General features: G+C 38.7%; 1 protein-coding gene across 4 annotated transcripts in view; it reads left to right on the top strand.

Annotated features, from left to right (window-relative positions):
• HDAC9 (histone deacetylase 9) overlaps positions 1–27204 on the top strand; it is a 499199-nt gene that overhangs the window by 20534 nt on the left and 451461 nt on the right. For 3 of the 4 annotated variants that reach the window (XM_075419200.1, XM_075419199.1, XM_075419193.1), the window contains exon 2: positions 18684–18796. In XM_075419200.1, coding sequence (XP_075275315.1) covers positions 18778–18796 — 19 coding nt within the window. In that variant the 5' untranslated portion in view covers positions 18684–18777. Of the gene's footprint in view, positions 1–18683; positions 18797–18903; positions 18925–27204 lie in introns of those variants that run through there. The other variant, XM_075419202.1, reaches the window with a different exon arrangement.

Here is a 27204-nt window from a genome sequence, read left to right as displayed (position 1 = left end):
TGATAGAGGAAGGCAAATCATAGAATTCCGTGACATCAGTGGGCAGTGTTAAGAAGAGAGGATTTTTAAAAATCAGAATAATTGGATTGATGGCTGGGGAGCACATCTAAACAGGACCATCTTTGTTGTATTACTAGCAAATAAAAATAAATCTATACAGGTATCTGAAAAGAAATTACAGGAATATACAGATTCATTCCTATGCTATAGGTTGACATAGATAACTGGGAAAAATATTGTCTTGATCCAATCTGATTAAAGAAGCCCAGGTTGAAAGTGGTGCTGGGTGAACACCTGGGACACTCAAACAGTTGGATGCATATGACCTGGGAGTGGGAATGTGCCAGTAAAGAAAGGAAGTCTAGAAAGTTGTTAAAGCTTGATCTGAGGAAGAAAAATACCAAAATTAATTGATTGTGGTTGACACTAAAATTGTTTAAATGAAGATGTACATTGGCAAGGTAGTTGCTGAAGCTCTGTAATGAGATCAGAGAAAATGGTTAAGGTACGAGGAAATCTGTAAATCTGGAGGGAAAGCTGAAGGAGTAATTGGTGGTAATATTGGCACCTGGGGAGAAAGGCGTGATGAGTGGATGGGCCAATTCAGGTGATGAAAAGGAGCATCTGAGTAGCAGAATGATGACTTGTATAGAAGAAGAACTGAGTTCATGATAGCTAGCCTGGGGGCTGTTTTGACATGGTGGGTAAAAATGAGCATGAAAAGGTAAGTTTTGAGAGGTAGGCTAATGTTTTACTTAATTGTGTTTGAAGAATGTTCTGATAGATATTGTTGTGGTGATTGTGAAGCTGTGAGGTGCTGGAAGAATCTGGTTTAAGTGTCAAGTCCTAGTACAGGTGCTTAACAAGAGAGTTACTTTGCTGTAAAATGGAGTGTATATAGAAGTATTTGAGGTATTACCAGTTCAAGTTAGCTCTTATCTGAAAAGACTGCATTTTAGCCTTGTGTCTGTTTTGGAATATGTAGGATAACGTAGGGCCTGATCTTGAGTGTTTCAGTATGTTGACAGCTCAAATTGTTTTGTTTTGTTTTCCTCTTGTTTTTAATCATAGTGTAAGCTTAGAAGTTTCTGAGCTTGATACAACCCTGATGTACTGATTAGGTCTTTAATGTTGTTGATAGTAACAGGTTTGGGTTTATTCTGTGTTCTGAATATATCCTTTAAGTATTCATTATTAAACTAATCAGATTATTTGTAACAGTCAGTTTACAAGCTAGGTTTTTAAGAGCCAGCAAGATGCAATTGCATTTAAACATGGGGTGTTTTTTGTCTTTTTTTTTTTCAGTTCCTTTTCTGTTGTGATTAGCCACTGTATTTCAGATATAAAGCTTGTCCTTCCTTTTCTTATCTAACACAGGTGTCTCAGCAATTACTCTTCTGTTTCTTTTTAGAAACACGTAAGGGAAAAATGGGGATCAAATATTGCACTGTAATTGAATAGGCTTTTTTTTCTGTGATTATGCTGCACTTTTTTTTTTGGTGAGGAGTAAGGTATATGCCAAACTTCATGTTCATGATTAGTTTCATTGATTGTTTTTTTGATGACTTGGAGCAAAGTTTGCCCTTGCTAGATCAAGTCTTTAAATCTTACAAAGAACATGCATTGCAAATGTGTTCACAGTTGCATAAATGCAGCTAATGAGTCCCAAGAGGCAGATGAAGACAACAGCATTGTGAACAGAATAACCTGTAATGAGCACGCTGACCCTTTCAAAAAATTAGTCAAGTTTGAATTAATACTAGGCAAACCCCTTTGAAGGGCTAAAGTAAGTCAATGGAACAGGCAGTATATGTACTGTGGGAGACAAAGGAAAATAGAACATAAAAATAAAGAGAGTGAGTATAACTTCCTGTGCTGCAAAAGATCGGAGCTTGTGAGAGTAATGTAATTAACCAGTAATGTATGAAAAATGGATTTAGTGTGTTTGAACAGGAGAACCAGAGTAAATTCTTTCTTTCCAAGCTGCTGCACTGTTTATGATTTTGGCACAATTTTAGTCTGACTACCTACTGTTCTACCATAATCAAAGCAACCTGTATGACCTGTATGTTCAGTGGAGTGCCGTGGCAATGCCAGGTGGAGTGGGTTTGATCACTGAAAGAAGTGGTGTTGAAAAAAGCTCTGGAACTGTTGACAGCAGTCACTGAGTACCAGCTACATCTTGGAGCGTTAGTCATAGCTCTGACTTCTGGAGTATCTATTGTGGCCAGTGAAAGGACTTCAGAGATCTCTGTAAGTTATTCTTCGGTAATATTTGTGCAGATACTCCACTGAATATTCCTAATGGCATTTTCAGAAGGACTGGAGGTTAGAAGAGGGCTGTGACTGTAGCGGGTTATCCTGTAAATGACAAGAGACTAGGAGGTATTGGATGAATGAAGAGGATTGAGGATCAATAAGCTGCTATGATTTTACAGTGGATGAACTGGAGAGGAGGCAATGCTATAGAAGAAGAGATGGTTCAGAAAAACTCTTTTAAAGTGGGCCTAAATATGGCCAGTATTCTGTCACGTCTTAATCTCAAGAGACCTTTTAGGTAAGAAACTTGAAATGGCATTAGAACTATTTTTGGTTTCAAATCAAATGGATTTCTGCTGCATACCTGAAAGTGATAGGAAGGCGATATGTTGCTGAAAACTAAAGGCTGCTATTCCCTGTAACTTTTTTGTTTTTTAAAAGAAACTTGTGTGTAACACTCCTTTTCCTTGAAGACTTGACATATTCCACTCTCCAAGTTAATGAGGTATTGACTTGATGTAATGGTAGACTAAGAAATTTAGGATATCAGATAGTCGACCCAAACCACAAGATACTTTCTAAATAACTGACAGTAAAAATTAATACGTTCAGTGTATAGCGCGCTTTTAGTGGTAAAATGTCTGAACAAGAGAGCACTTTACTGATGTAAATGCTACTTGCTCAGTGCTGCGTGTGTTTTTGAAGGGGTGAAGAAGGAGTAGCCTGTAGCAGAGGTGGAGGAATGGAGCCACACAGTGTCTATATTAACCTAGAAAGGAAAAATGTAAATGCTCCTTTTTCTGGACCAGATTGTCCAAGGATGGTGGGCAAACCAGAAGGAGAATAATTTTTCCTTTTGGCAGCTCTTAATGTATCTTTCTAGATGGAAGGTAGAAGTCTGTGACACATGTTGAAGGTCTATTTCCTCTGTGTGTCCTATTCTTGCATTCGTCTACTTCTCAGCTTAACTATCCAGACCTGCTTCTTTCACCTGACCAAAGTTAGGTCACCAGCCTTCCTCATGTTACGAGCTGCACACCAAAATATTCATGTGTCGATCAAGCACACGGGTGCTCTGGCAGTGGTTTGCAGGCAGGAGACGATGCTGGTTCCTTTGGGTCCCACCTGCCACTTCACAATAGGATGCAGCTGACTTGGAGAGAGCGTGCAGCTAGACTGCAAGCTCTGTCAGCAAACTGTGCTGTTCTGTTTTCTGCTGTAGCTGGAGGATTCTGCTTGTGGGCACAAGGACATCTAGAAAATATTAGGGTTTTTTGATTTCTTTGTTCACCACGCCCAGCTTTTTTACAGTGGGTACCTAAGGTCTTGAATAGTGTCAGTGAACCTTGGACTGATGCGAGTAAGGTATAGTGTTAACTAATTCAAGTTTCCCAACTTTGTTGTTTTGTCCTATTATTTCACAGAATAATTTCACATAAGTTGTGTTTGCAGGTTCTATTTTGTATCTTTTATCAGCAGGAATCCGTAATTCCCTTCTCTGTTAAATGCTACTATAGTATTTTTGACTTGTGCAATCAAGAAGAGAGATTGCAGATCAGTTCTGACATAGTGTGTGGATTAGATTTACAATGTGGGAGGAACCCTCCACCCCCAACAACATGGTCTTTGGAATTGCATATTCTTAGTATGCAGCCTTAAAACAGTTCTTTTTGCTGTATTGCTGAATGCACCTGAAAGTATGTGTAGATGCAGCTTTTTGGTTTTGTTGCTAATATCTGCACACTCTGTTATCCCTGAGAAAACAGTGAGGGGGGGAAAAAAAACAAAGCAAGCACATGACAGAAATGGACCACTGCGAACGCTCATTGAGCGGTGCTAAACTGTCTGCCAGAATCGCTATCGTAGTCCCTTCTATGTTTGTAGAGGCACCAAAAGCACTGTCCTGCCCTGGTAAGCAGTAGGCAGAAAGGTAGCTTTCACTCTCTGGCCTTTCTTTTAGCAGGAGGTGAAGAGGCAGCGTAGAGTTTGGTCCATTGAAGTTATTAATAGCAGCAAGTCTTTTATGGAGATTAGTTTGTGTTGGTGTATATTAGTAGGGTTCGAGTCTTGCACTCTGGAAATCTGAAGTGGGATGCAGACAGGTGTGCACACATTAACACACATTGTACGCAGCCGTCAGGGTGAGGTTGAGAAGGGCATGTCTGCTTCAGCCAACACGCATCTCTGACTGAAGTTAATATCCTCACTTGTAAGAAGGGAAGAGGTTTACACAGATCTAAAAATGGCCTTTTTGACTTCTTTTTTTTTCAGTGTTGTCATTCAGTAATGAAGGTTATAACAAAAAGAAAATCTTTTAAGGTCTACGAAGTGCAAGGGAAATCATTTAACTGTAACTCATTGGAAGAGTAAACGTGGGAGATACCGGTGTGCACTTTTTGTGGTTTTGTACACTTCATATAAGCATCGGATGTTGTGGGAGATGCGGTTCTGGCTGAGGATAACGCTCAGTTCTTAGATCATGTTCTAGGCAGCCCAGAAAATTCTCTTAACCTTTTCCATGTCCTCTCGTGTCTCCTGTTCCATTTCTCAGCTTCGGGGTTATTTTTTCTTAACTGGCTGCAACTGGGTCTTTTTACCTACCATTAAGAAATTTGGTTTCTTCCTACTTACATGACAACAAAAAAAAGGAGGAGTGCAAAATGGAGCATACCAGCTTGATAAGGCTTCATCAGTGATAACGAGAGATGCATCTTTTTGATCTTTCTAGGCATTTAAAAAAAAAAAGCTTTGTAAGGTGATTAAACTTATTAATGCTAATGGACTCGTGTAATACATGTGTACCTGCTGCATCTGCAGAGCTATTTCTTAGCCTTGAAAAGTCAAAAGGCTCCGTGCTGTTGGCTTCCGTCAGCATAGGTTCAATTGTGTGCTTACTGTGTTATTTATGGAGTCTTTTTGTAGTAGTGTTAGAAATACTATCAATTACTGATAAGGCTTTTCTTTGGTTCACACTGGTGACTGTTTCATCAGTGTTTAGCTGTTTCATCAGTGTGAAACCTCACATCAACATCTGTAACTAAATTTTTAGCAGAAGCATGAACTAATCTTTCTTTTAGCATACTCAAAAATAAAAGAGAAAGTAAATGTGAACTTGGAATGGTTTGGGTTGGAAGGGACCTTTAAAATTCATCCAGCCCAGCCCCTCTGCCATGGGCAGGGACACCTTCCACTGGAGCAGGTTGCTCAAAGCCCCATCCAACCTGGCCTTGAACACTTCCAGGAAGGAGACATCCACAGCTTCTCTGGGCAACCTGTTCCAGTGCCTCATCACCCTCATTGTAAAAAGAATTCTTCCTTATGTCCAATCTAAACCTACCGTCTTTCAGTTTAAAACTGTTGTCCCTTCTCCTGTCCCCATAGGTCTTGTTAAAAAGCCTCTCTTATCTTTCATATAAGCTGCCCTTATACGTATGGAAGGGCTGCAGGAAGATCTCTCAACTTGTTTCATAGAGTTGATACTATCTTCTATGAATCAATTCATCATTTTACTGGGAAGTCAGGTTGTGGAGTAGTGCTGAAAAAGCTGAATACTCGATCACTGTCTTTCTGTGGGTGAGCAGAGGGCTATTTTTTTATTATTATTTTATTTTCAGTCAGTTACCTACATCACTTATATGTCAATTATAAAATTTAAAAATATTAATCAAAAATTTTTAGTGAGAAATCTTGGATATTGCCTCTTAGTCTTACTCAATCTTTAGCTGGACTAGAGATCCCTGAAAAGAAGGGTTGTGCTGCATTCGCCTGGTTCTTGTTTTTTGAGCCTGAAATGACCTGAGATTTGGCTGACTTGGAATTTGAGTGGGTTTTGAAAGTAGGTGACATCGCTACACACATTTCTCGGGAGACCTCATCCGCTTTTACGCAGACTATTTTAGCCACAGGTTTATAGTTAGGGTTGTTTATGCGGAAAGTAGCTTCTTCCAGCTGTGGGACAGTGTAATTGTTCTATAATTACTAGTTTTAAGCTCAAATTTTATATTGCCAATAAAGCATAGTTGAACAAAGAACTTTCTCATTAGGAATGTCTGTGCCTTTATTTAAGGTGTCTGTGTCTTTATTAAAAAATTTTAATTATCTAGTAATTAATTAGGTTAGGCATTTTCTACTAGGTAGGGTGTATTTGTTTTTTTTTTTGCTGTTCTGTTTGCTTTCAAATTTTATGTTAGATTTTACTTCGCTGTTCTGACGAATCTAACCATGAAGCTGTCCACGCATCCTAAAGTCAAGAGGAATTTGATTACCATGCTATTATAGTTTAAAAATAAAATAAAAACTGTAGTAGTATCTTCTATACTAAGTCAAAGAAACCCTGGATATACTGGGAAATATTTCAGTGTGATGTTTATTTACCAGTCTGTGGTGTGGTATGGCATGCGTAATATCATCGAACATAATGATGCAGCTTCTGTAGAAATTCTGTAGAAATTTCTAGTTGAATGTGCAATATGGTTGGTGTTGTAACAAAACAAAAGGAGTTGGGTGTCTGCTGTGAGGAGTCTGCAGCAGGAAATCTGCAGCTGCATGAGCTGTCATGGACTGGGGACAGGTTGTTGGGACTCTGCCAGTAGAAATAACATAAAATCTATTCCTGTTTGTGCATCTGGATTTACTCGCTACAAGAGTTTGGCAGTAAATCCAAACGTAACACTATAATTATTTTCTCTTATGCTTCGTGCCTATTATGGGAAAAAATCTTGGACTGCTTTCATTAACTTCTCTTTTTCTATAGAAATAGGGTTACCAAAGTGACTTACGCTTGAATGACAGGTGCTGGTTCATTTGGATACATAAGTAATTTTTATACAGAAAAAAAAGATGAAAATTATATGTCTATCAGTTTAAAACCTGAGTTTTCCTAAAGTGCTGTGTTAAATTCTGTATTGAATAACTTGTGAACTCCTAAACCCCCTTTGCTTTCTGGTGTGCTTACAAACCCTACGTCTGTGTCTTTATCTGAATTCCAGCTTGTTCAGAATGTACCAATATATGTGTTAGGAATTACAATTTGTAAGTCCACTTTGGGATTTTTTTTTTCTTAATACTGGAAGAACCATCTTGCTGAGAGTTACATAGACATTTTACTGGTCACATTGCTTCCACAGAAGTGTGCTGGACACCCGGTTCTGTTCCCTGTCCCCCATTTATTGTGTCCCTTCCTGCCCCTGTGCCATTGCTAATCCCTCTGTGTGCTTTTGTCTGAGTCCCAAAGGTTTAAGAAACGTCCTATTCTGTTTGACATTAGTTTTGTTTACATTAGTTTGACAGATGATGGTTTGCTTTGGAATTCGTTCTGTAACCTGAAAATCTTTTTTTAATGAGGACATATTTCCCTTTCAGTTTCAAATTCTACTGGCCTCTTGAAGTTATGCAGCAGTAATTTAAAATCATTGTGTTATCTGATGTTTGTGGTTAACACATGATAGATTTGCATAAATCACAGATTACATGCTACGTTACCTACCAGCTAAGACAGGAATGAATACTTATATTTTTGGTGTAAGAAAATAGCTCTTACTATTCTTTTATTTTAGAGGCACCAGCAAGAGAAATACAGTCTCACTGAAGCATAAAATGAATTCTGTGATTCTGTTTGACTGGTTGACATCTGCATACCTGTTCACTCCTCCAGGATAACAAAAATCCCCACAACCCTTCTTTTATATCTGACCACTCTAAGTTTATATCCTTAACAAACTGAGGGGCACCAATGGAATTTAATGTATCTGTTCACAGATGTAGTCTCTTCTGTGGATATTCAGGCTGCTGATAATGAAAGCATGAGAAGAAAAAAAAATTAAACTTTTAATGCATTTAAACAGCATCTTTATATGTTTTTTATAATGGCAGGTGCAATGTTCTGCAGTGCTCCTTCTGAAGTGTTTGCTGAAATCATGAAGTTTTCATTCAAACTGTTTTCATCCAGAGTTGCTCATTTAAGTGAGAACAAGTGTTGAGTTGTCTTTGGCCCTGGTTTTGCTTGTTGTGCTTTTGTTTTCACCTGAATCAAGTGAGATTTTCTTGCATGTACATAGATTTGGGGGTTTTTTTGGGGGGTGTGTGTGTTTTTTTTTTTTTTTTTTTTTTTTTTTTCTTTGCTCCCTCCCCCAGAGTGGTGATTTTAGCTGTGATTTTTTATTTTTTTTTCTTGAGGTCTTGTGTATACTAAATCTACAATTCAACAAGTCCACATGGTTGAAACTGCTTAAACAATTAAAGAGTCTGTGGTAATATTTCTTTAGACATTGGAAAGCCAATGAGATAAATTGAAACCTAATGTAATGTGTGTAAAAAAAAAAAAAAAAAAAAAAAAAAAAAAAAAAAAAAATCCAAGATTGATAAAATTCAATGAGAGCAAGTATAACACTTTTTTATTTTATTATAAGTTTATATACAAAAACTTGGCTTGTATGTTCTCTGGCCATCCATATGCTTTTCCTGAGGAAACTTTGACTGAAACTTCTTTTCAATGAACAAAAAAATACTTGGCTGTTAATTAAGCAACAGAAGCAGAAGGATTCTTGATGATAAAACCAACAAAAATAATTTTGCTGCTAAGCAGATAAACCCACTTTTCTATCACAGATTTTAATGGAAAATTTTGACTCAACTACTTTTAGTGCACGAAATAACACTGGACAACATCTCATGTAATGATAAATAACTACGAAAAAATTACGTGTAGAGGTTGCCTCTGCTTCCTGCTAAGCTTGCTAACAACTTTCATGTACCTATAGCCCCTCTCTGCCTGGCGTGCTGGCCCAGATGACACCCTCCTTTCAGGAGGAACTCCTTTAGGTGCTACATAAGCACAGGATAGTCTTGTTCTGTGTTCGCACCCAGGGACTCTGTGCACTGCATAATGCAAGTATCTGGCTGTTTTCTGTAGGTGATTACCATGGTTCTTGGCTTGTGTTTTACCTATTTGTAGACACGTCTCTCTCTGTATTCTTAGGACTCTTGATCTATAATGATGTTGTCACAAGTTTGCACTCTGTGTGCCTTACTCCTGTGACATTTATTTTTCTGGAAAATTTTCTGTCTAGTGGAAGTCAGAATTACCAAAGATCCACATACACCTGTGGATGTGAAGTTCTTTGCTGTATATATTTTTTTAAATATTCACTTTTCAGATTAATATTTTAAGGCCAATAAGTGATATTGTTCAGAAACCATTTTAAAATTTTTTTCTCTGAAACAGTATCTTCTATCATAAGTGGCTTAGACTTTTTCAAAATCAGAAATATATGTAAATATAGAAGAGGACAATAATTTAACTGTAAATGAGGTAACACTTGTACAGCTTTTTGAATATGCCTGTGTCACTGAAGGAGTGTGTCCAAGGCTGAATACTACTTCTTAAGGGGGGAAAGTGGTACACAAGACATCAGGAGGTCATGTTTGAGACCCGTGTTCCACAGTCCACATGAATGTACTAATTCAAGACCATGAGGCATGGTGTAAGAGCTCTTTTCTGTCTCTTGACATTTCAGAAAAGTTTTGGTAACTTTTAAAGGTCCATCAACAGAGTACTGAATGTCTTACTAAGTAGTTGGAATCCTGGATAGGACATCTAGGTCCTAATTTAGTGGAAGTAGCCACAGTGGTTCTGGAGAAACCACGGACAGCTTTGTAGCCTCTGTGGAAGGGCTGAAGAGCAGCAAAGTATTATGATGATTCACCTGGAGGTTTGTCTGGGTTCATCCAAATAAAGTGTCAGAGCAAAGCTTACAGAGAGATACTGTGCTCTAAAAATACGAACTGTTTGCAGATTGGGTTCTGTTGAATATGATTATCTGTGCTAATACCTATACATAAACATATTTACCATGAATTTGAGTTTTTCAAGGGTATTTTAGCTGTAACTTCACTGTAGCCTTTTGTAAGGCAGTGGTGATAATCCAACATGTCAGTGATCACATCGAAGTGTTTAATTATTTCATATGGAGGAAGGTTTCAGTGAGGGAGAGAATGTTTCATTGTACCATGTCGAAGTGAAATGAATCCGAACAATAATATTGAAAGTAAAGTTTTGGTGGTTCCAAATAAAATTTTTATAATGTTTGGGGAAGTTCAGACATGAAGCTGCTCTTTTAAAATTGTTTTGTTTTTTTTGCCTTTTAACTTACCCAGTACATACCTTCATGCTTCCTTTAAGAGCTGAGAAGGAAAACAAGACTGATTCCTTCAGAGGGCAATTCAGAACCCAGCCTTCTGAGATTCCCTTCGGAGACTTTCTCTTGTAAATAATTAGTCTCTTCTTGGAGAGTCTGTCTCAGACATTAGGCACGGTTTAGGTCAGTAGTGCAGAGCTCTCAGTGCTTATGTGAGTCTCTGTGCTCCTGCTGTCATTTAAATTTACCTTTGCTCTCTGCAGAAGTCTGGTTAGAATTTTTCAAAGTTAAATGTAAGAATTTAGAAAACACTTGTAAATTAGGTGCTTGAGTTCTGTCTGAGGCTTCCTTCCCAGGAGCCTGGATAATTAGTTTTGGTAGTGCTGGGGAAGAGAAGCAAAATAAAGGAAACTCGGAATTTGAGATTTCCTTTAAAATAATCCAGACTCTGTAGTAGTGGCTCACTTAGTCCAGCTTTTTGACAAAAGAAAAATTCAAGAGGCAGGTGCTTTCCTTTAGTTACATTTGTCTGATGGAAGTTTCATGCTCTTGTGTGTGGGGAGAGGACTATACCAACTTTGAAACTACCTACAAGGGCTGTTCTTTGTGTGTCTTGGAGCAGAACAGCTGAGGCTGGAAAGCATCTGTAGAGACTGTCTAATTCGGTCCTGATGCACAAAGCACAGTCAGCTAGAGTAGGCTGGTAAGGCCGTATCCACTTGAGTTTTCAGTGTGTCCAAGGATGGAGACTACACAGCCACCCTGGGCAACCGATTCAGGAAAAAAGGGGTTTGTTTGTTTGTTTCTTTGCTTATGTTTAACTGGATTTCTTCAGGTCTCTGATGGCTTTTTTTTTGTTTGTTTGTTTGTTTGTTTTTTTTTTGTTGCTAGCCACCAAACTTCAGTTTGGAGTTACCTTCCCTTGTGAGCTACCCCTAGGGCACAGAGAAGCATTAACTTTTGATACTTCCACCCCTCTCTTCATCAAGCTTTTTGAAGGCACTGAGAAGTCCATTATGTTTCCCTGGCTCCAGCAAAGTCCGTTGGCAGGACTGGGAATGCAGGAGAGAACTCTTCCCCTCTGGAAGTGCCTGCGTATGTGGTACAGTCTCGGCAGCAGTTACGTCTTACAGTGCTTAAAGTGGCAAATTTGTGCTTCAGTGACCTCCTAATTTTATGACTGATTTTTACCTAGCAGAAGTTCTTTCTGCTTCCAGACTATTTTTAAGCAGTATTGATTAAAATATCGCATAATTAAAAAAAATCTAACTGTGGACATAAAGAGGCTAGCCTGTCTCATATTTTGTATTTCTGCTATGAAAGCATCATATAGGCCAGTCCTTCACCTGGTGAGGTCCCCGCTGCTGCCTGGTAGTACTTGGTGCAGAATGAATCTTGCACTTCACTCCCATGTTGTGAGGACACAGTTTGATGTGCACTGCCCTTGGCCCGGCCACGGGGCCAGTGTGGAGGAGGGAGAAGGGACAGCTTAAGCTGCAGCAGAAGTATTTCTGCAGCTGCGCGATGAACAAATTCAAAAACATGATGAGGCTGAAAAAAATGGTGGTTTTTAGCTCAATCGTATTTCCAGCTGGCTTCACTGGGCAATGGAGCAGAAGCTTGTGCCAATTTGCTGTAATTGGCATAGCAGAAGTCCAGCCAGCTGCTTAGCAGCACATTATTTAATCCTGATGATTGAGGCCTAAGACTCATTTTTGATGGAAGGCATCATCTCATCTTGCTTTTTAGAAATATTGTTTGCTTAATCTCTGTAGTAGATGGTGAGTATAAAAGAGATTGACTGAATAGCTGTATGGCTCTTTTGCTTGCTTAAGAGAGCTTCAGAAAGGAGGACTTTTCTTACCAGACAGAAGTCTGAGCCTTCCCACTTACAACAGCGTGAATAACATGCTCACAGCATGCATGAGATATAAAACTGTTTAATATTGCATATGAGTAATTGGAAAAATACAGTGATGTAACTTACTATTAAAAAAAAATAGCTATATGTTAGTAGTATAGCTGAGGATTCCTTACAGACTCTGTAAGACATACTTTTCTGTTAGGCACTGTGTCAAAAGTGACCGTGGTGGGGAAGTCTAAAGAGTATGACAGTCCAAAACTTGCTCCTGGAGTAGTTCTTTAATACCATACCTTCCAGGATATGTACTGCCAAATTGCTATAGACTTCAAAAAGTTTTGAAGTAGATATCTGAATGCCTTGTTGTAAAACACTTAATCCTGAACTGAGCACTGGATACTGAAGGCTTTGCTGTGGAACTGTGAAATTGTCACTGAAACCAGTTATATGTCCTAATATCTCTTGGACTAGATTTCATTAATGCTGCTAGTAAGTCTGCACTGTACTTGCATATAAAGGTCACTGCGTAATAGCATTATGCTACATAATATCCTGGTTTTAGTCTAGCTTACTCTTATTTTACATTTGTAAACCAAATGTAATAGAAATTGAATAGAAGAGCATATAGCCATTTGCTCTTTGAGCTGATGTCTTGAAGTCCTTTGTGCTTAGAATTCACACCAACATTTCTTAAGCATATGATCTTATTTTCCATATGCCAGCTCACTTCCTAATCAAATTTTGAAGAGTCATACAAGGTTAGAAGGGTTGGGTTTGGCTTATGTGGGTGAAATACACTTTAGTAAAAGTTCACTGTAATTTGTCTTCCAGTCGTTATGCTTTCATGTGTTTACTTTTTTTTAAGATCTATAGCTTGATCTCTTTTTTTGCATCTGATTTTCATTATATACAGTATGACTACGCAAGATTTTTTCGTAAAATATCTTTCATTTGAAAAATGTATTCTTTTTTTAATCATCACATTTTTCATGTCCTGTAGAGAACAATTTTTGTTGTTTTATTTTTTTTTTCTTTTTTTAACCTTTCAGATTTTTTTTTAGTTGTGCTTTTTGCTAAACTGCTTGTTGGACTACAGAATTTGTACCAATTCTGGCAGCTGTTTTAGATGCTTAGTTGCTTAACACACAAGCTATTGTGAGGACAAATTATTACTTTTCCTTGTGACACTTGAGGTGAATGGCCTCCAGCATTTTGATCTCAATTCCAAACAGCAATTTTGTCAATAAGTAACTGAAAGCTATTTTAAAACAATATATGCAGTAGAGAAATGACTAAATGTGTCATTAAGGGTACCAGCCTGTCATGTTCAGAATTTGAAGTGTATCATTCTGTATTTTTATCTGCAAAATGTGTGCATAATGATTTTCTAAACCCATTTACAAATAGAGATATTTTGGAGTTGGGTTAAAAAATCCTCCTGGAAGAGGAAGATCTGGAAGATACCTCCAGGATGTAGTTTTGAAAAACGTGTTCCTATGAATTAATTTCAAAAGTTCCCATGAAAAATTCATCTTGGGGAAGGGGGAAATAGAAGTGGAAATATCTATTCCATCTGGATTCTGTTGATTTGTATTCATTGCATCCTATTTAAAAAACTCAGTTCCCAAAAGAATTTTGAAGTATAGATACAAGATAGAAAAAGATAGTCGGTGTATATAGTCTTGGGGCAGCACAATGAAAGATGACAGTTTAAAGGGATGGCATTAACTTGAAATGCTTACTTGTGTTTGAAAATGTTGTACCTATTTATAGTCATGAGAAACATAAGCTTTATGGTGGCCAGTGGGCGTGAAGACCTACATTCTATCTTGCACTGTTCTTCTGTAGCAGTTTCAAAGCTGCATCATTCCTTGGAGCACATGAACTATTGAATTCCCTTTGCAGAAAAAGGAGAAGGTTCGTTGTTCCTGGATGAGCAAGTGCAAGTCATTGATGCATAGCATCACCTCCAGTGACACAGCTAAAGGTAGACACTATTTTGCTGTATATAGTTCTATAACCTAATATGCCAAGCTGATAATGCAGCCCTGGAACAGGCTGCCCAGGGAGGTTGTGGATTCTCCTTATCTGGAGTTACTCAAAACCCGCCTGGACGAGGTCCTGTGCAGGCTGCTTTGGGTGACCCTGCTCAGGCAGAGGGGTTGTACTAGATGATCCCCAGAGGTCCCTTCCAACCCCTGCCATTCTGTGATTCTGTGATGATGAGTAAAGGATGAATTATCATCCAGTTAAAATGGGATGCCCTAGGAAGCACAGATAGTGTATACTGAATCCTGGAGCAGCTTGCTGTACCTTGGTATCCTCAAGATTTGACTGCTCAGGAACTGTGTGATGGTTTTTGTGGGTGGAGGTGGAGTACAAATGCATCTCCCAAGGACTGTAGTATCCCACATGAAATTATAATGTGCTGTGGCTAGCACTATGCTTTTTTCCTTTGGTTCAGTGCTAACATTAAAAAATACGAGGCACTGCAGTTCGTAGTGTCTAATTTACACTATGACATTCAGTAAAATTTTCCTTTCAGTAACAGGAAGAAGCATGTCAGCTTATCAGTAGAAGTGTATTTGAATGAGAGTGTCTGTGTTGTGAATATAATTCTGTATATGGTGATGTGGAATTTTTCATGATTCTAAGTGTGAGCTTTAACAATGTGAGCCTTGTATCATATTTGCAAGGAGTTAAAACTGAACCTGAACAACAACATTCAGCTTAAAGCTTTGCATTTACCAGAAATATATGGAAATAGAGTATCAGGCAGGATGCCAACTGCCACTTCATAAAATATAAGACTACCAGTGCAGTTGAATTTACAAAATTCCTTAAGAGAAATCTTTTTGTGGGGATCCCAACAGAATGCTTTCTTATACAGGAGTTATTCTCAGTAGGTTTAACAGCAATGAATATTCAGTGCCAATGCTGTCTATGGTGATCTTGAAAGGGAAAAATCCTTAATTTCCACATCATGTAATCACAGAATAGCTGGGATTGGAAGGGACCTCTGGAGATACCTAGTCCACCCCCCTCTTCAAGGCTGGGTCAACTACAGCAGGTTGCCCAAGATGTTATACAATCTCCAAGGGTGGAGACTCAACAAGCTCCCTGGGTAGCCTGTTGCTGAGACGTTTGGCCTCAGTAACAATGAAAAAGTGCCTTCTAATGTTTAAACAGAATTTTCTGTTTTTTTGGTTTGTGCATATTGCCTCTTTTTCTGTCATTAGGTGCCACTGAGAAATCTGCCTCTGTCTTCTTCACTGCTCTTTACCTAGCTGCTCTGCAATGGAGCACCTCCTTTTCCTCTGATCTTGGTGTCTTTTCTCACTTTTTATTTCTCCTCCCTCCCCTTCTCTTATCTCTGTCTAGTAGTTTTTGCCCTTAAATATGTTTTCACAGAGGCTCTGCAGACTTTGGTAATGGGCTAATAATCTTTGGCCTATGGTGGGACTGTTGTGGGGCTGGCTGGACCAGCTGTGGCTGGCACATGGCAGCCCTTTACCTTCTCCCACAGAGGCCACCCTTGCATCCCCCCAGCAGTCGCAAACCTTCCCACATACATTTGGTAGACCCATTTTCTCTGTCCTGTTGAAGTCCCTCTGAATGGCTGCACAACCACCTGCTCTGTGAACCACTCCTCCAAAATTTGAATCATCTGTAGAAGTGCTGAGGGTATACCCTGTGACCATCAGCCAGGTTCTTAAAGCAGTGTTGGCACTAGTATTGACCCCTGGGTGCTCCATTAGAGCAACTGGCCTCCAGCTGGACTTTGGGCTGCAGATCACAACCCTTTGAGCCTAGCAGCTCAGCCAGTTTTCAGCCACCCTGCTGTTTACTTACCTATTTCACAATTTGTCTGCGAGGATGTTGTTTATGTTGACTTTACCAAGGTTTTCAGCACTGTCTCCTGTAACATCCATCTCCCCTCATATGTGTTGCTAGTAATTTTGTTGTAGAAGGCTATCGGGTTGGCCAAGCACGATTCTCCTTTGTAAATGTATGCTGACTATTTCCCATCACCTCCTGTCCTTTGCATATTTGGAAATTGTTTCCAGCATTATTCACTCCGTCACCTTCCTAGAAACTGAAATGAGACTGACTGGCCTCTAGTTCTCTGTATTCTCCTTTTTATCCTCCCTGAAGACAGGAGTAACACTTGCTTTCTTAGTGGGGTCTCTGTGAACCTCCTTTGATGGTCATGAACTTTCAAAGATAGTCTGAGAGTGGCCTTGCGGTGATATTGGCCACCTCAATCAGCACTCATGGGAGCATCCATCCCATTGGTCACCCGGATTTATGTATATCTGGCTTCTTTAAGTCTTGCCTAACTTGATTGTTCTCCAAGGGCATGTGTTCCTTGCTCCAGAAAAGCATGGAAGAGCTATAGAAGCAGCTTCTTTCTACAGAGTTTCAGGAAAGCTGGTATCCATAACCCACTGTTCAGGATGGGTAGAACCACTGCATTGATGGAGTATGGAATGTCAGTATTTGCACTGATGGGAGCATGCCAAGCATATCTACTGATCTCTTGCTATCTTGCATAACTGTCCCAAATTACTTGCAATTATTTTTATTGGGGAAAAAGTTGGAATTTGTTTATGTAAGATGAAAGTTTAGCTGTTTGAGTATGTAGTCTGAACTGACTATATGTTCTCTGGTCATACTAGCTTCAAATATCCACTTAGATGAGAGGGTCTATGTGAAGTGAAATTAGACAAATTGATAGTTTTAGTTATGGTGATTATAAAAGTGTTTTCCTTATTGTCAAATCCTAATGTGCAGACTTTTCTATTATGTTTAGTTTAAATCTGTACTGAAAATTCACTCTGGTAAAATCCATAGTTCAGCATTAATATCCATTACCTTGCTTTATGAGATACCACATAGTCACAGCTGTGGCTGGATACTGAATGAATGGGTGTTGGATTTGCTGGAAAATGTTTTTCATTGTCTGTGTAGCTGCTAAGACAACAATGAGCTCTCTGAAATGAAATAATAATCCTAGAACTTGGCTAGCCTGAGTTGTGCATTTGTTGTACTTGCACTGAAAAATCTTGGAGCTATATGGGGAAGTAACTCACCTGCCTCAATCAAGGTAAAGATGTGCCCAAACAGAAGTTTTGGATTAGAATAACAGTAGAGGCTGTTCAGTTTAGTAGCAGTTCCATTTGATATTTGATGAAATTTGGTGCATGAGGTAAGCAAGGAAAGCAGTTAGGATTTTCATAAAGTATCGTGAATTTTGGTTTTACAGATGTTGTCTGCTGGAGTATTGGATACGTCCAAATATCATGTCTGTTTCAGCAAGCTACTTTAGTGGGCATAAAAGCAGAAGTTACTTATCTAAATGTGTGATTTCCCTTTCTTGAACAATAATGATGCTAAACTTAAATGATTATACTTGGTTAAAATGTAATTTACTATCTGAAATTTGGCTGAGCTCAGCTTGAAACTAAATGTGCAGTTGGTGGTTTAAAAAAAGTGACAAAAGCTGCTAAAATATTCAGCACTAAGAATATCTTTGATTACTTAGATAGTTCAGGAGCAGTGGCTGAATAGGATAGTCACAGTTGTTGTAATGCACTACAACCTTCTCCTCTCTCCCATTCTGCTGTTTCTATGCTTGAATGAAAATATATTTTAGTTCCCTGAAAGCCTCTTCTCTGCAGCTTTAAATGTTCAGCAGATGGGAGTATTAGAGCAACACTTTTGCCTCTGCTTCTGTCTTGAACTGAGGATGCCACAGGATTGTGAAAGGATTCAGCCAAATCACAGAACCTTCCTTGCCCTACTCTTGAGCAGCCCATGCTATTAGCACCAATCTTCGTGGTGTCACAAATGTCATTAGCTAGTCATGGGAGATCCGTTTGACTCTGCTAACTATGTCAACAAGTTCTAGTCTGACCTATGTAAACACTGGGGATTAAGGAAGTGGTAGATATTCCAGAAAGGCTGTTGAATGCAGAACTGTTTCTGCACGTTCATGTTTCAATGCTGACTGCAAATGTCTGCAGTAAGAGTAAAACTATGAACTGGCACTGCTTAGCCTCAAGGGTATAATCCAGGTGTTTCTTCCTCAAGTCTTTCAAACTCTAGTTCATGTAATTCCCTGGTTTTAGTGGGAAGAGAAAGGACCAGTTAACCCTTTACGTTCTATACTGATGGGCTATAATGCAAACTTGTATCCGAGTCGGGACTGCCCCGAAGCTTGAGGATTTTTAGCTTTGGTTGTGTTTTCGGTGGTCGTCAGCTCTTGAATTTACAGAAAAAATGTACATGAAAGAAAGAACCTTTAGTTTGAGAAAGATTTCAGATGTTCTTCTGTTTAAGGGTGGTTGACAGAACTATCATCTCTTAAAAAAAATAGTATGTTGTTAATGTATATGTTAAAGGTGTTTTGTCTTTATTTTATTTAGATTCTCCCCCCTTCAGGAAGAACCTAAAAATCTGAACAACTTCTGCCACAGTTTGGCTTTACACTGTCAACAAATTACCATTCCATCAAGAGCAATGAGCTCCACAACACCAGGTCAGTGTGTTTGTTTACTTTTATACTTCACTGCTGCAGAACACTGTCCTCTATTAGGATGTACAGAATTCTTTGTATTGACGCAATGGATTTGTCAAGTGACTGATATGCCATCTGCATTTCATAAGGTATGACTGTCTTATAAAACAGGATAAAGGCTATACAGGCAAAAAAGGCTATTTTAGGGTTACCTTATCTCAACTGGATTATAATGCCGGTATAACCCTACAGTGCTTTTAAAACATTTTGTAGAGTTTATTAAGAAACTGAATAATCACAATTGGACATGAATAGACATCTTAAAACATTTTAATTGTCAATATTAGTATTTAGTAATTAAATTATTATCTGCCTTTGCACAATTGTCTTGTTTAAAGAAAGCACAAATGGTATTCTGTTACTTTTCTTTTTAGCTATAAAGTGATATTTACCTACACTGGGCGCTTTCTGTAGAGCTTCCTCCTTTAAGGAAGTGTAATTAACAGTGGTCTCTGAACCTGCTTTGTCAGATACCTGCAAAATGAGTTACTGCAGGTTCACCTGATGGAAAGGGAACTACTAATAGCTGTACCCAGTGTTCAAACTTTCTAAGAAATGGAATACTGCATATGGAACATGCCTTGACTTCAGCTCTTCTGAGGAGTGAGAGTCCCCAATTCAATTTTGTGCAGCGTGCCATATGGTTCGCACTTTGTTCACCCACACTTGCAGTATCTGTTTCTAGTACTGTTGGTAAAATAACCCTTTACAGGTGGCTTATTTTATGACTGCTTTGGTTTTGTGCAAGCAGCCTATAAAAACATCAGGGAAAACACTGTAATAATTAGTGAGCTGTATTTATCCGCTAGATGCCCTATCTCATAGAAATGTAATTTAGTGAAGATTTTTGGAGAATTGCTAATTGTAGTGTTGAAAACTGGCAATGACTCCAGACTGCTGGAGTCAAGTGTAGCTAGGTTTCATACTCGGCCTCTTTTTCTTACAGTGCAGTTTAGTGCATGCAGTGAATTATCCATGCAAATCATGACCAGGCATTCAGCAGAAGGGCATGCCGTTGTTTTATGTGTGTCGCAGTGGTGGCTAGTATGAAATAATCTTGTACTTTCCTGAACACGCAATTCAAGTTCCAAGATACTTCAGTTGATTTGGTATCTTTCTAAAATTTCTTATCTTGCATTAGCTATAGTCTGCGGAAATAGCCAAAAATGAAATTGGCTCTCCAAAAAAGAAAGTAAATTTTCCAATATTCTGATTGCTGTGAAGAAACATATTGTAAATATACATTCATATTTGCTGTCTTTCCAAATCCAATAAAGGAGAAGCATTCAATATAACCAGATTACCTGTAAAGGTATTTAAACACTTTAGAAACATTCCTTTCAGTAGGAGTTAGGTGCCTAAATATCTTTAAATCTAGTCCTTTGTGTCCCCCATCATTAGAGTTTGCCTGTGAAAACTCTGCAGTTGCTTCACCAACCATGTCAAAACGTGCGGGGTTGCAGTATTCAAGGGTAACATCACCTATGGGATCCTCGTTTTTCTTTCCCTCGGTGAAAGGGAAATGAGGCGGGAGTTATTTGGACCTAAAATCCCGCTTAAAGTGCGTGCTGTGGACTGAAGGAGGAGGAGTGTCTCCTTGTGGCACCTCTTTTGTCCCTCATTCGAGGGAGTCTGAGATGTTTTGTGTAGTGTTCTGTCACCTTTTGGCAGTCACTCAAATTTCTGCTTTCACTGCAGTCCCTGTGATAGGCTGGTAAGGGATAGAGTGGTAGGAAAGGCCTCCCATTTCTGTGAGCAGTTAACACTTGATTATTAGAATGTTTTAGAAGACAAAAATTGCTGAATCACAGAATAGTAGGGGTTGGAAGGGACCTCTGTGGGTCATCTAGTCCAACCCTCCTGCTGAAGCAGGGTCACCTACAGCAGGCTGCACAGGACCTTGTCCAGGTGGGTCTTGAATATCTCCAGAGAAGGAGACTCCACAACCTCCCTGGGCAGCCTGTTCCAGTGCTCCGTCACCCTCGGAGGGAAGAAGTTCTTCCTCATGTTCAGGTGGAACTTCCTGTGCCTCAGTTTGTGCCCATTGCCCCTTGTCCTGTCACTGGGCACCACTGAAAAGAGCTTGGCCCCATCCTCCTGACACCCACCCTGAAGAGATTTATAAGCATTTATTATGTCCCCTCGCAGCCTTCTCTTCTTCAGGCTGAACAAGCCCAGGTCCCTCAGCCTCTCCTCGTAGGGGAGATGTTCCAGTCCCCTCATCATCCTTGTAGCCCTCCGCTGGACTCTCTCCAGTAGCTCCTCATCTTTCTTGAACTGGGGAGCCCAGAACTGGACACAGTACTCCAGATGGGGCCTCACCACAGCAGTGTAGAGGGGAAGCAGAACCTCCCTCGTCCTGCTGGCCACACTCTTCTTGATGCACCCCAGGATCCCATTGGCTTTCTTGGCAGCCAGGGCACACTGCTGGCTCATGGTTAACCTGTCGTCCACCAGGACACCCAGGTCCCTCTCCGCAGAGCTGCTCTCCAGCAGGTCCACCCCAAGCCTGTATTGGTGCATGAGGTTGTTCATCCCCAGGTGCAGGACCCTGCATTTGCCTTTGTTGAACCTCATCAGGTTCCTCTCTGCCCAACTTTCCAGCCTATCCAGGTCACGCTGAATGGCAGCACAGCCTTCCGGTGTGTCTACCACACCTCCCAGTTTGGTGTCATCAGCAAACTTGCTGAGGGTACATTCTAACTCTTCATGCAGGTCGTTGATGAAGAAGTTAAACAAGACTGGGCCCAGTATTGACCCCTGGGGGACACCACTTGTTACCAGCCTCCAACTAGACTCAGCGCCGCTGATGACAACCCTCTGAGTTCTGCCATTCAGCCAGTTCTCTATTCACTTCACCGACCACTCATCCTGCCCATTCTTACTGCATCTGTAGTAACTGAGTTCCACCTTCCTGATCCTTTTCAAGCATGCGTATTTATTCACGTTAGGCTAATATGTCTTTGTCCCACTGCAATTTTTATTGCTTCTTTTTCTTTCTCCTGGATTTTGTTTTCATGAAGGTGAACTTTGAGATGAAGAGCTAGTAGGGCAGTTCTATCCAGCTTCTAACTTGAGGTTAGAAATACATACCAAGATGTACTTGTTTCACTTGTAAGATGCTGCAGTAGTTGAGGAAGTATGTCTAGTATTCCAAAAGAAAAATTAATTGGATTGGCACTGATGTAACCGGCTTGTTCCTGTGATGGTTAGCTTGTGGAAGGCAGTTCTTGTATTTATGGCACGTAGATTAAATGGCAAAAGCCTGCTGGAGATGTGTCTATTAGTGTTAGAGTAGAGGGTTTTGTGCTCTTGCTCTTTTACTCCTGAGAATCTTGTGCTTCTTGAGGGAATAGGTTGCTATATACAGCCAGTGGTTAGGGCAGTTTAAAATAATTTCTAAGCAGGAAACTTTAATCTGTCCCATTTAATATAGACAATATGTAAAAATACTCTTTTTCTATTGTGTAATACCAGAATGCTACCTCATTTGAATACAAATCTGTGTGTCTTATAAGATCTGTGAAAATTTCTATAATGTACTGTAAGTCTCAGTTTTTTTAGGACATGGTTGTAGGTTACAACAGAATGGTAGTTGTATTTTTTCACCTTACAATTTATCTAGCCTGCATATATATAGCTTGTGTATGTACATTCACACATACATTTTACACAGAAGACAAATATACCTAAAAAAATACAAGGAAAAAAAGCAAGAGGCAAACTGGTAAAGCAGTGCTACTCTGTAGATGAATGGTACAGGCCAGCTCACTTCATGGGTGGCTTGTTCTGTCAAGGAAAAATCCTGAAATGCAGTAGAAAGCTTCAAGTATTGTGTGATATGCTAAACTTCTCTGTTTTTACTATGGGATATACTAAGTGGAGGAAATACTTATTTCTTTAGAATTGCTTTCCCTTTATACCTAAATTGTCAGAAAGTCCATTGAAAGACCTAATGTGGAAAAAGTAAGAATTATGCATATTTTATTCAAATATTATCTGAGGAAGCTCTTTGGGTAGGATTTGGTCGCAGCACCCATGCACATTAAGTATTTCCTGACGTTGCATGGTGCGATGAACAGGTCTCCCTTGTAGCAACATCTACTTGCAACAACACTGTAACCTATTAAATTGATCTCAACTCTCTGAACCCTAAGGGAGCAGGCTCTTGCTGGTCTGTAGACTTATAAAGTAAATGCTGAATCCCAGCAGGGGAAGGTGCTGATGTCTGGTTGTTTGCTTTGCTTGTTATAAATTGTAGGATCATTAAGGAAATGTTTACATCCTGTTGCCGTTACATGTTCTGAGCTGATCTGTGTGCATAAAAAAGATTGGACAGAAAAAGAAAATATTTATTTGCTCTTACAGGGAATAGTTAACCTATTGTTTTGAGAGAGACTTTTTTTAAATACTAAATAATACTCAGTGGTGAATTAATGCTTACAGATGTATTTTGAAGTTATGTGGCTCTAACTCTCTAATACTTTGGAATGTATCTTCTGTTAACACGGTGGTGTGGTTGGGGATTGTGCCTGTTGTGTGCCTGCCAGCTCAGTTTCCCAGGATTCTAACCCTTGCAAAGGCTGTTCCTCTTCTGAACAGGAGATCATTTCATTTAAAGCACGTGTTGATTTAGTACATTATTTCTTACCCAAATTGCATAACAACGTGTGCCTGCTGCTGAGAAGAAGTTAAAAATGTGTGCAGTTTACTTACTTGCACCTAGGTGAAATCAGCTCTTTCATATATCTGTAATGACTTAATTAAAATCCTGGTCCGATATATAATATTTTGGAAATCCCTGTTCAAACTTCTTTCTGCTCTTCATAAACATTGCTTATTTTTCCAGTTCTTTAGTATATTGTGAAGAGCTGCCTGTTGCTGTAGTCAGTCAGGAGGTGATTTTTCTTTTCTTAATAAACTGAGTGGGAAGAGAGAGGACTCGTGTGCTGAATTCTGCCAGTTTCTGATTTTGGATCATTTTTTTGTCGCTTTGATTCTGAATTTCTTTGATAGGCGTTTGTTTATTCCTCTTGAGGAACAGCTTGCTCTTCCTCTCTGCAAAGCTGACTCCCCCTGTTTTCTTCTTCTGCTCTGCCTTGCTTTTTCATAAATCATTTTCCTCATATTAATAAAGACAAAGTTTAAAAAATGCTACAAAAAGGTATTTACACTACTGTTCTAAAATTAAAATGCAGTGAAAGGTTACGTCGCAGTCCAGTAACCAAGTCTGAAGCAGCAGTAGATGCCACGAACAGATGAATATTTTGATGAATGGTCACACTGGTAGTTACTCTAAAATATATTTTGTTGGTGTTTTTGTAAAACGCTTTGAGTACTTTGAGTCCAAAACAAAGTAGTAAATGAAATACCAGAAGGCTAATACCTCTTCTTCCTATGGAAATAGGTGTGTGTTGGCAGGTGTTTAAGTTCCATTGAAGCAGAGTGCGTGGATGTTTTTCTCACCTCTGAATGTAGACTGAAAGAATCAAATGCATTTGTACCTTGTGATGACTTTGTCATGACTTTTCCTTTGATTTTAAAAAAATGTTAAAAAATCACTTGTAGAAAGGCTGGATTAGATATATTTACCAAAATTCACTGAATATGACCTGATAACTTTCAGGAGTAGTAGATACATTATCAAGTAATTGGATATGTTATCTATATCTCTCTATCTATGTGTGACAGAGTACTGCAGCTCTTTAAGATATCAAAAAGGAAAAAAATAAAATCTATAAGCTTAGCCTTAAGGAAATGTGTTTAATAAGCATTCTTTCCCCACTACACCTCATGCTTTTTTTTTTTAACTCTCAATGCAAAGCATGACTCAGATGTGCAGCTCAGGTTTTGACCTCTTGAATCTCCTTACAGAAGTCCAAAATAGCCTGTCTGATATAAATCTTACTTTTGCCCATATGAAATATAAAAGAAGTTAATGTTTGTAGACTCTCTTTCTGTCTATTTTTCTCATAACAGTTTAAGCCTGACATCCCTATCTAGGTGTTTTTAGGTAAAATCCCAATAATTTGCAAGCATGAATGAAAAATTTGAATCCAAAATGTGTTCTGCCACTGGGAATTTAATATACAAGACAACCAAATAATGAATAAAATGCTCTGTGCAGGCATTAGATAAGAAAGCATCATCTTGTTCACTTTAAAAAGAAAAAAAATTTATACAAATAACACACAATGTTAGGGGTTGGAAGGGACCTCTGGGGATCATCTAGTCCAACCCCCCTGCTGAAGCAGGGTCACCCAGAGCAGGCTGCACAGGACCTTGTCTAGGCAGGTTTTGAATATCTCCAGAGAACTTGCCAGTAATTGAAGTTTGTTGAGCTAATGTCTGTGTTCTCCGCCCCCCCCCCCCCCCCCGAAGCAATTTATACCATTTATATTCAAATTGATAATCGAAGCATTAAAGTGTCATGGTTCTGCTCTCATTTTTGCATTTACACTTGCATGTGTTTATGGAGGTCTATAATGTTGTGTGCTAACTCTTCCAAGTTTTAAGTAAATAAATGACAACACAAGTCACCTAACCAGTGCATTGTGGGATTAGTTACTACTTCTTGCAGGTTCAGGTTAACTGAAGAAGACAATTCTGGAGAATATTTTTTGATATAACTTTGTGGTGCTTTAACATGATGTATATATAACAAACTGTAACCTATGCATACGTAGAAAATTTCTATCTCTTCAAACAGAAACTGTGCTAGGAAATTATGATTGTATTGCTTTTTCCTTTCAGAAATCACTTGTTAATATGGGGTACCAGATGTTTTGGCCTGGGAATCTGTCTTTCAAAATAACTGTTTTGTTGGTCTGTGTAGCCAATTAAATTAGCTCTCTGGGAATAAATCTTGAAAGATTTTTAATTTCAATATCTTTTATACATCTTGTAAAGATTCTTCAGAATGGCTTTTTTATTAATTAGAGGTGCAAATTTTTTCTCATTTTAAGTATTTAATTTATCTTCAGTGTTCACTTAGACACTTAAAACATGCATCTTTAGAAATAGCAGTCAAATTTAATGACCATCGACAAACCACATTATTTCACTGTCCTTTCAGAGTTACCAGAATTTTTACTCTGAGTGCATTAAACCAAGATGACACAGTTACACTTTCACTGGAGTCTAGTGAACAAGTGCAGCTAAATTTAATTGAAATCAATATGGCAAGAGAAATTGAATAAATTAACCACCTAGTCATGCATAACACCTTCAGGATCATTACTTAAATGGCTTTTGGCTCTTCAACTAGTGTGCTTTGGTATATCCTGAAAAAAGGGTAAGAGTTTACTCACCAAAAAAACCTACTCTGAAGAGCTGTCCTGCTGTGAGAGAGAGATCTGGGCTTTCGATTCAAAAGTGTTCTGTTAACCATTGTCCATGCTTTGATTTCTTTTTTTTTTTTTTTTTTTCTCTGTTTGCCAAAGGCTGTAGCTTCAGTGTATGTAAACTGAGACTGTGCTGAATTTTGCTATGTATTAGGATATAACTGGTTCTGGGTAAGTATCTGGCTGCGTGTGAGTGCTGGATAAACTGTACAAAAGGACAGTTCCAGGTTGAGAAAATCATCCTCAATGAAATATCATTTATTCCCAGTGATATCTTTTCAATGGAATTAGTCTGTGGTGGTGTTTACTGTGCACAAAGGTGTTAACAGTGTGGAAGGAGCAACAAGTGCTTCTCTGTTGGGGAAGTTAGGGTTTTGATTTTGCATGTCAGAGCAACAAAAACATAAGTTGTACTCTACCGATACTCAAATATTAAACATCAAATGTTTATTAACACCTTATTAAATACCAGGTGTAATGCTAGACATACAGAAATGGATAACTTGCATACAAGTATATTAATATAATTGGCTAAACAGATTTTTAAATGTTCTGAAACTGATTTTGGAATGCTAGAAAACAAAGCTGGTGCCATATTTTATGTTTTAAGTAGGCATACATGTACTTCAAACAGGTAGATGTATATATTTGTATTTTGAGTGACCTTACGAAAGGCAAATCAGAAGATTACATTGTATGGCATGAGAAAATATGGTGTTATAACTCATGTCAGCTAATACAGTTCTAAGAAAACAGTTTTCAAACAAATGGTTAATGGTTTTGATGATAGAAAGCTTGTTCAATAAAGGTAATTGTTGAGGATCATAACTAGACTTCTGTGGTATGTAACAATCTGCTAAAAATAATACTATCTAAAATTATTACAGCATTAAATGAAAAAAAAAAACACACCTGGTGGACAGATTTCAAAGCACTGTGCATAGGGAAAACTGTTATCCCTTTAAGGTTTACCTAGTAGATTTCTGTAGGAAATTATTATTAGTTTAACAATATTCAGTATTTTTA

Source organism: Opisthocomus hoazin, chromosome 4 (genome assembly GCF_030867145.1).
Source record: "Opisthocomus hoazin isolate bOpiHoa1 chromosome 4, bOpiHoa1.hap1, whole genome shotgun sequence".
Lineage (NCBI taxonomy): Eukaryota > Metazoa > Chordata > Aves > Opisthocomiformes > Opisthocomidae > Opisthocomus > Opisthocomus hoazin.
Note: the sequence above shows the minus strand (reverse complement) of the source record. Positions and strands in the feature narration are given on the sequence as shown.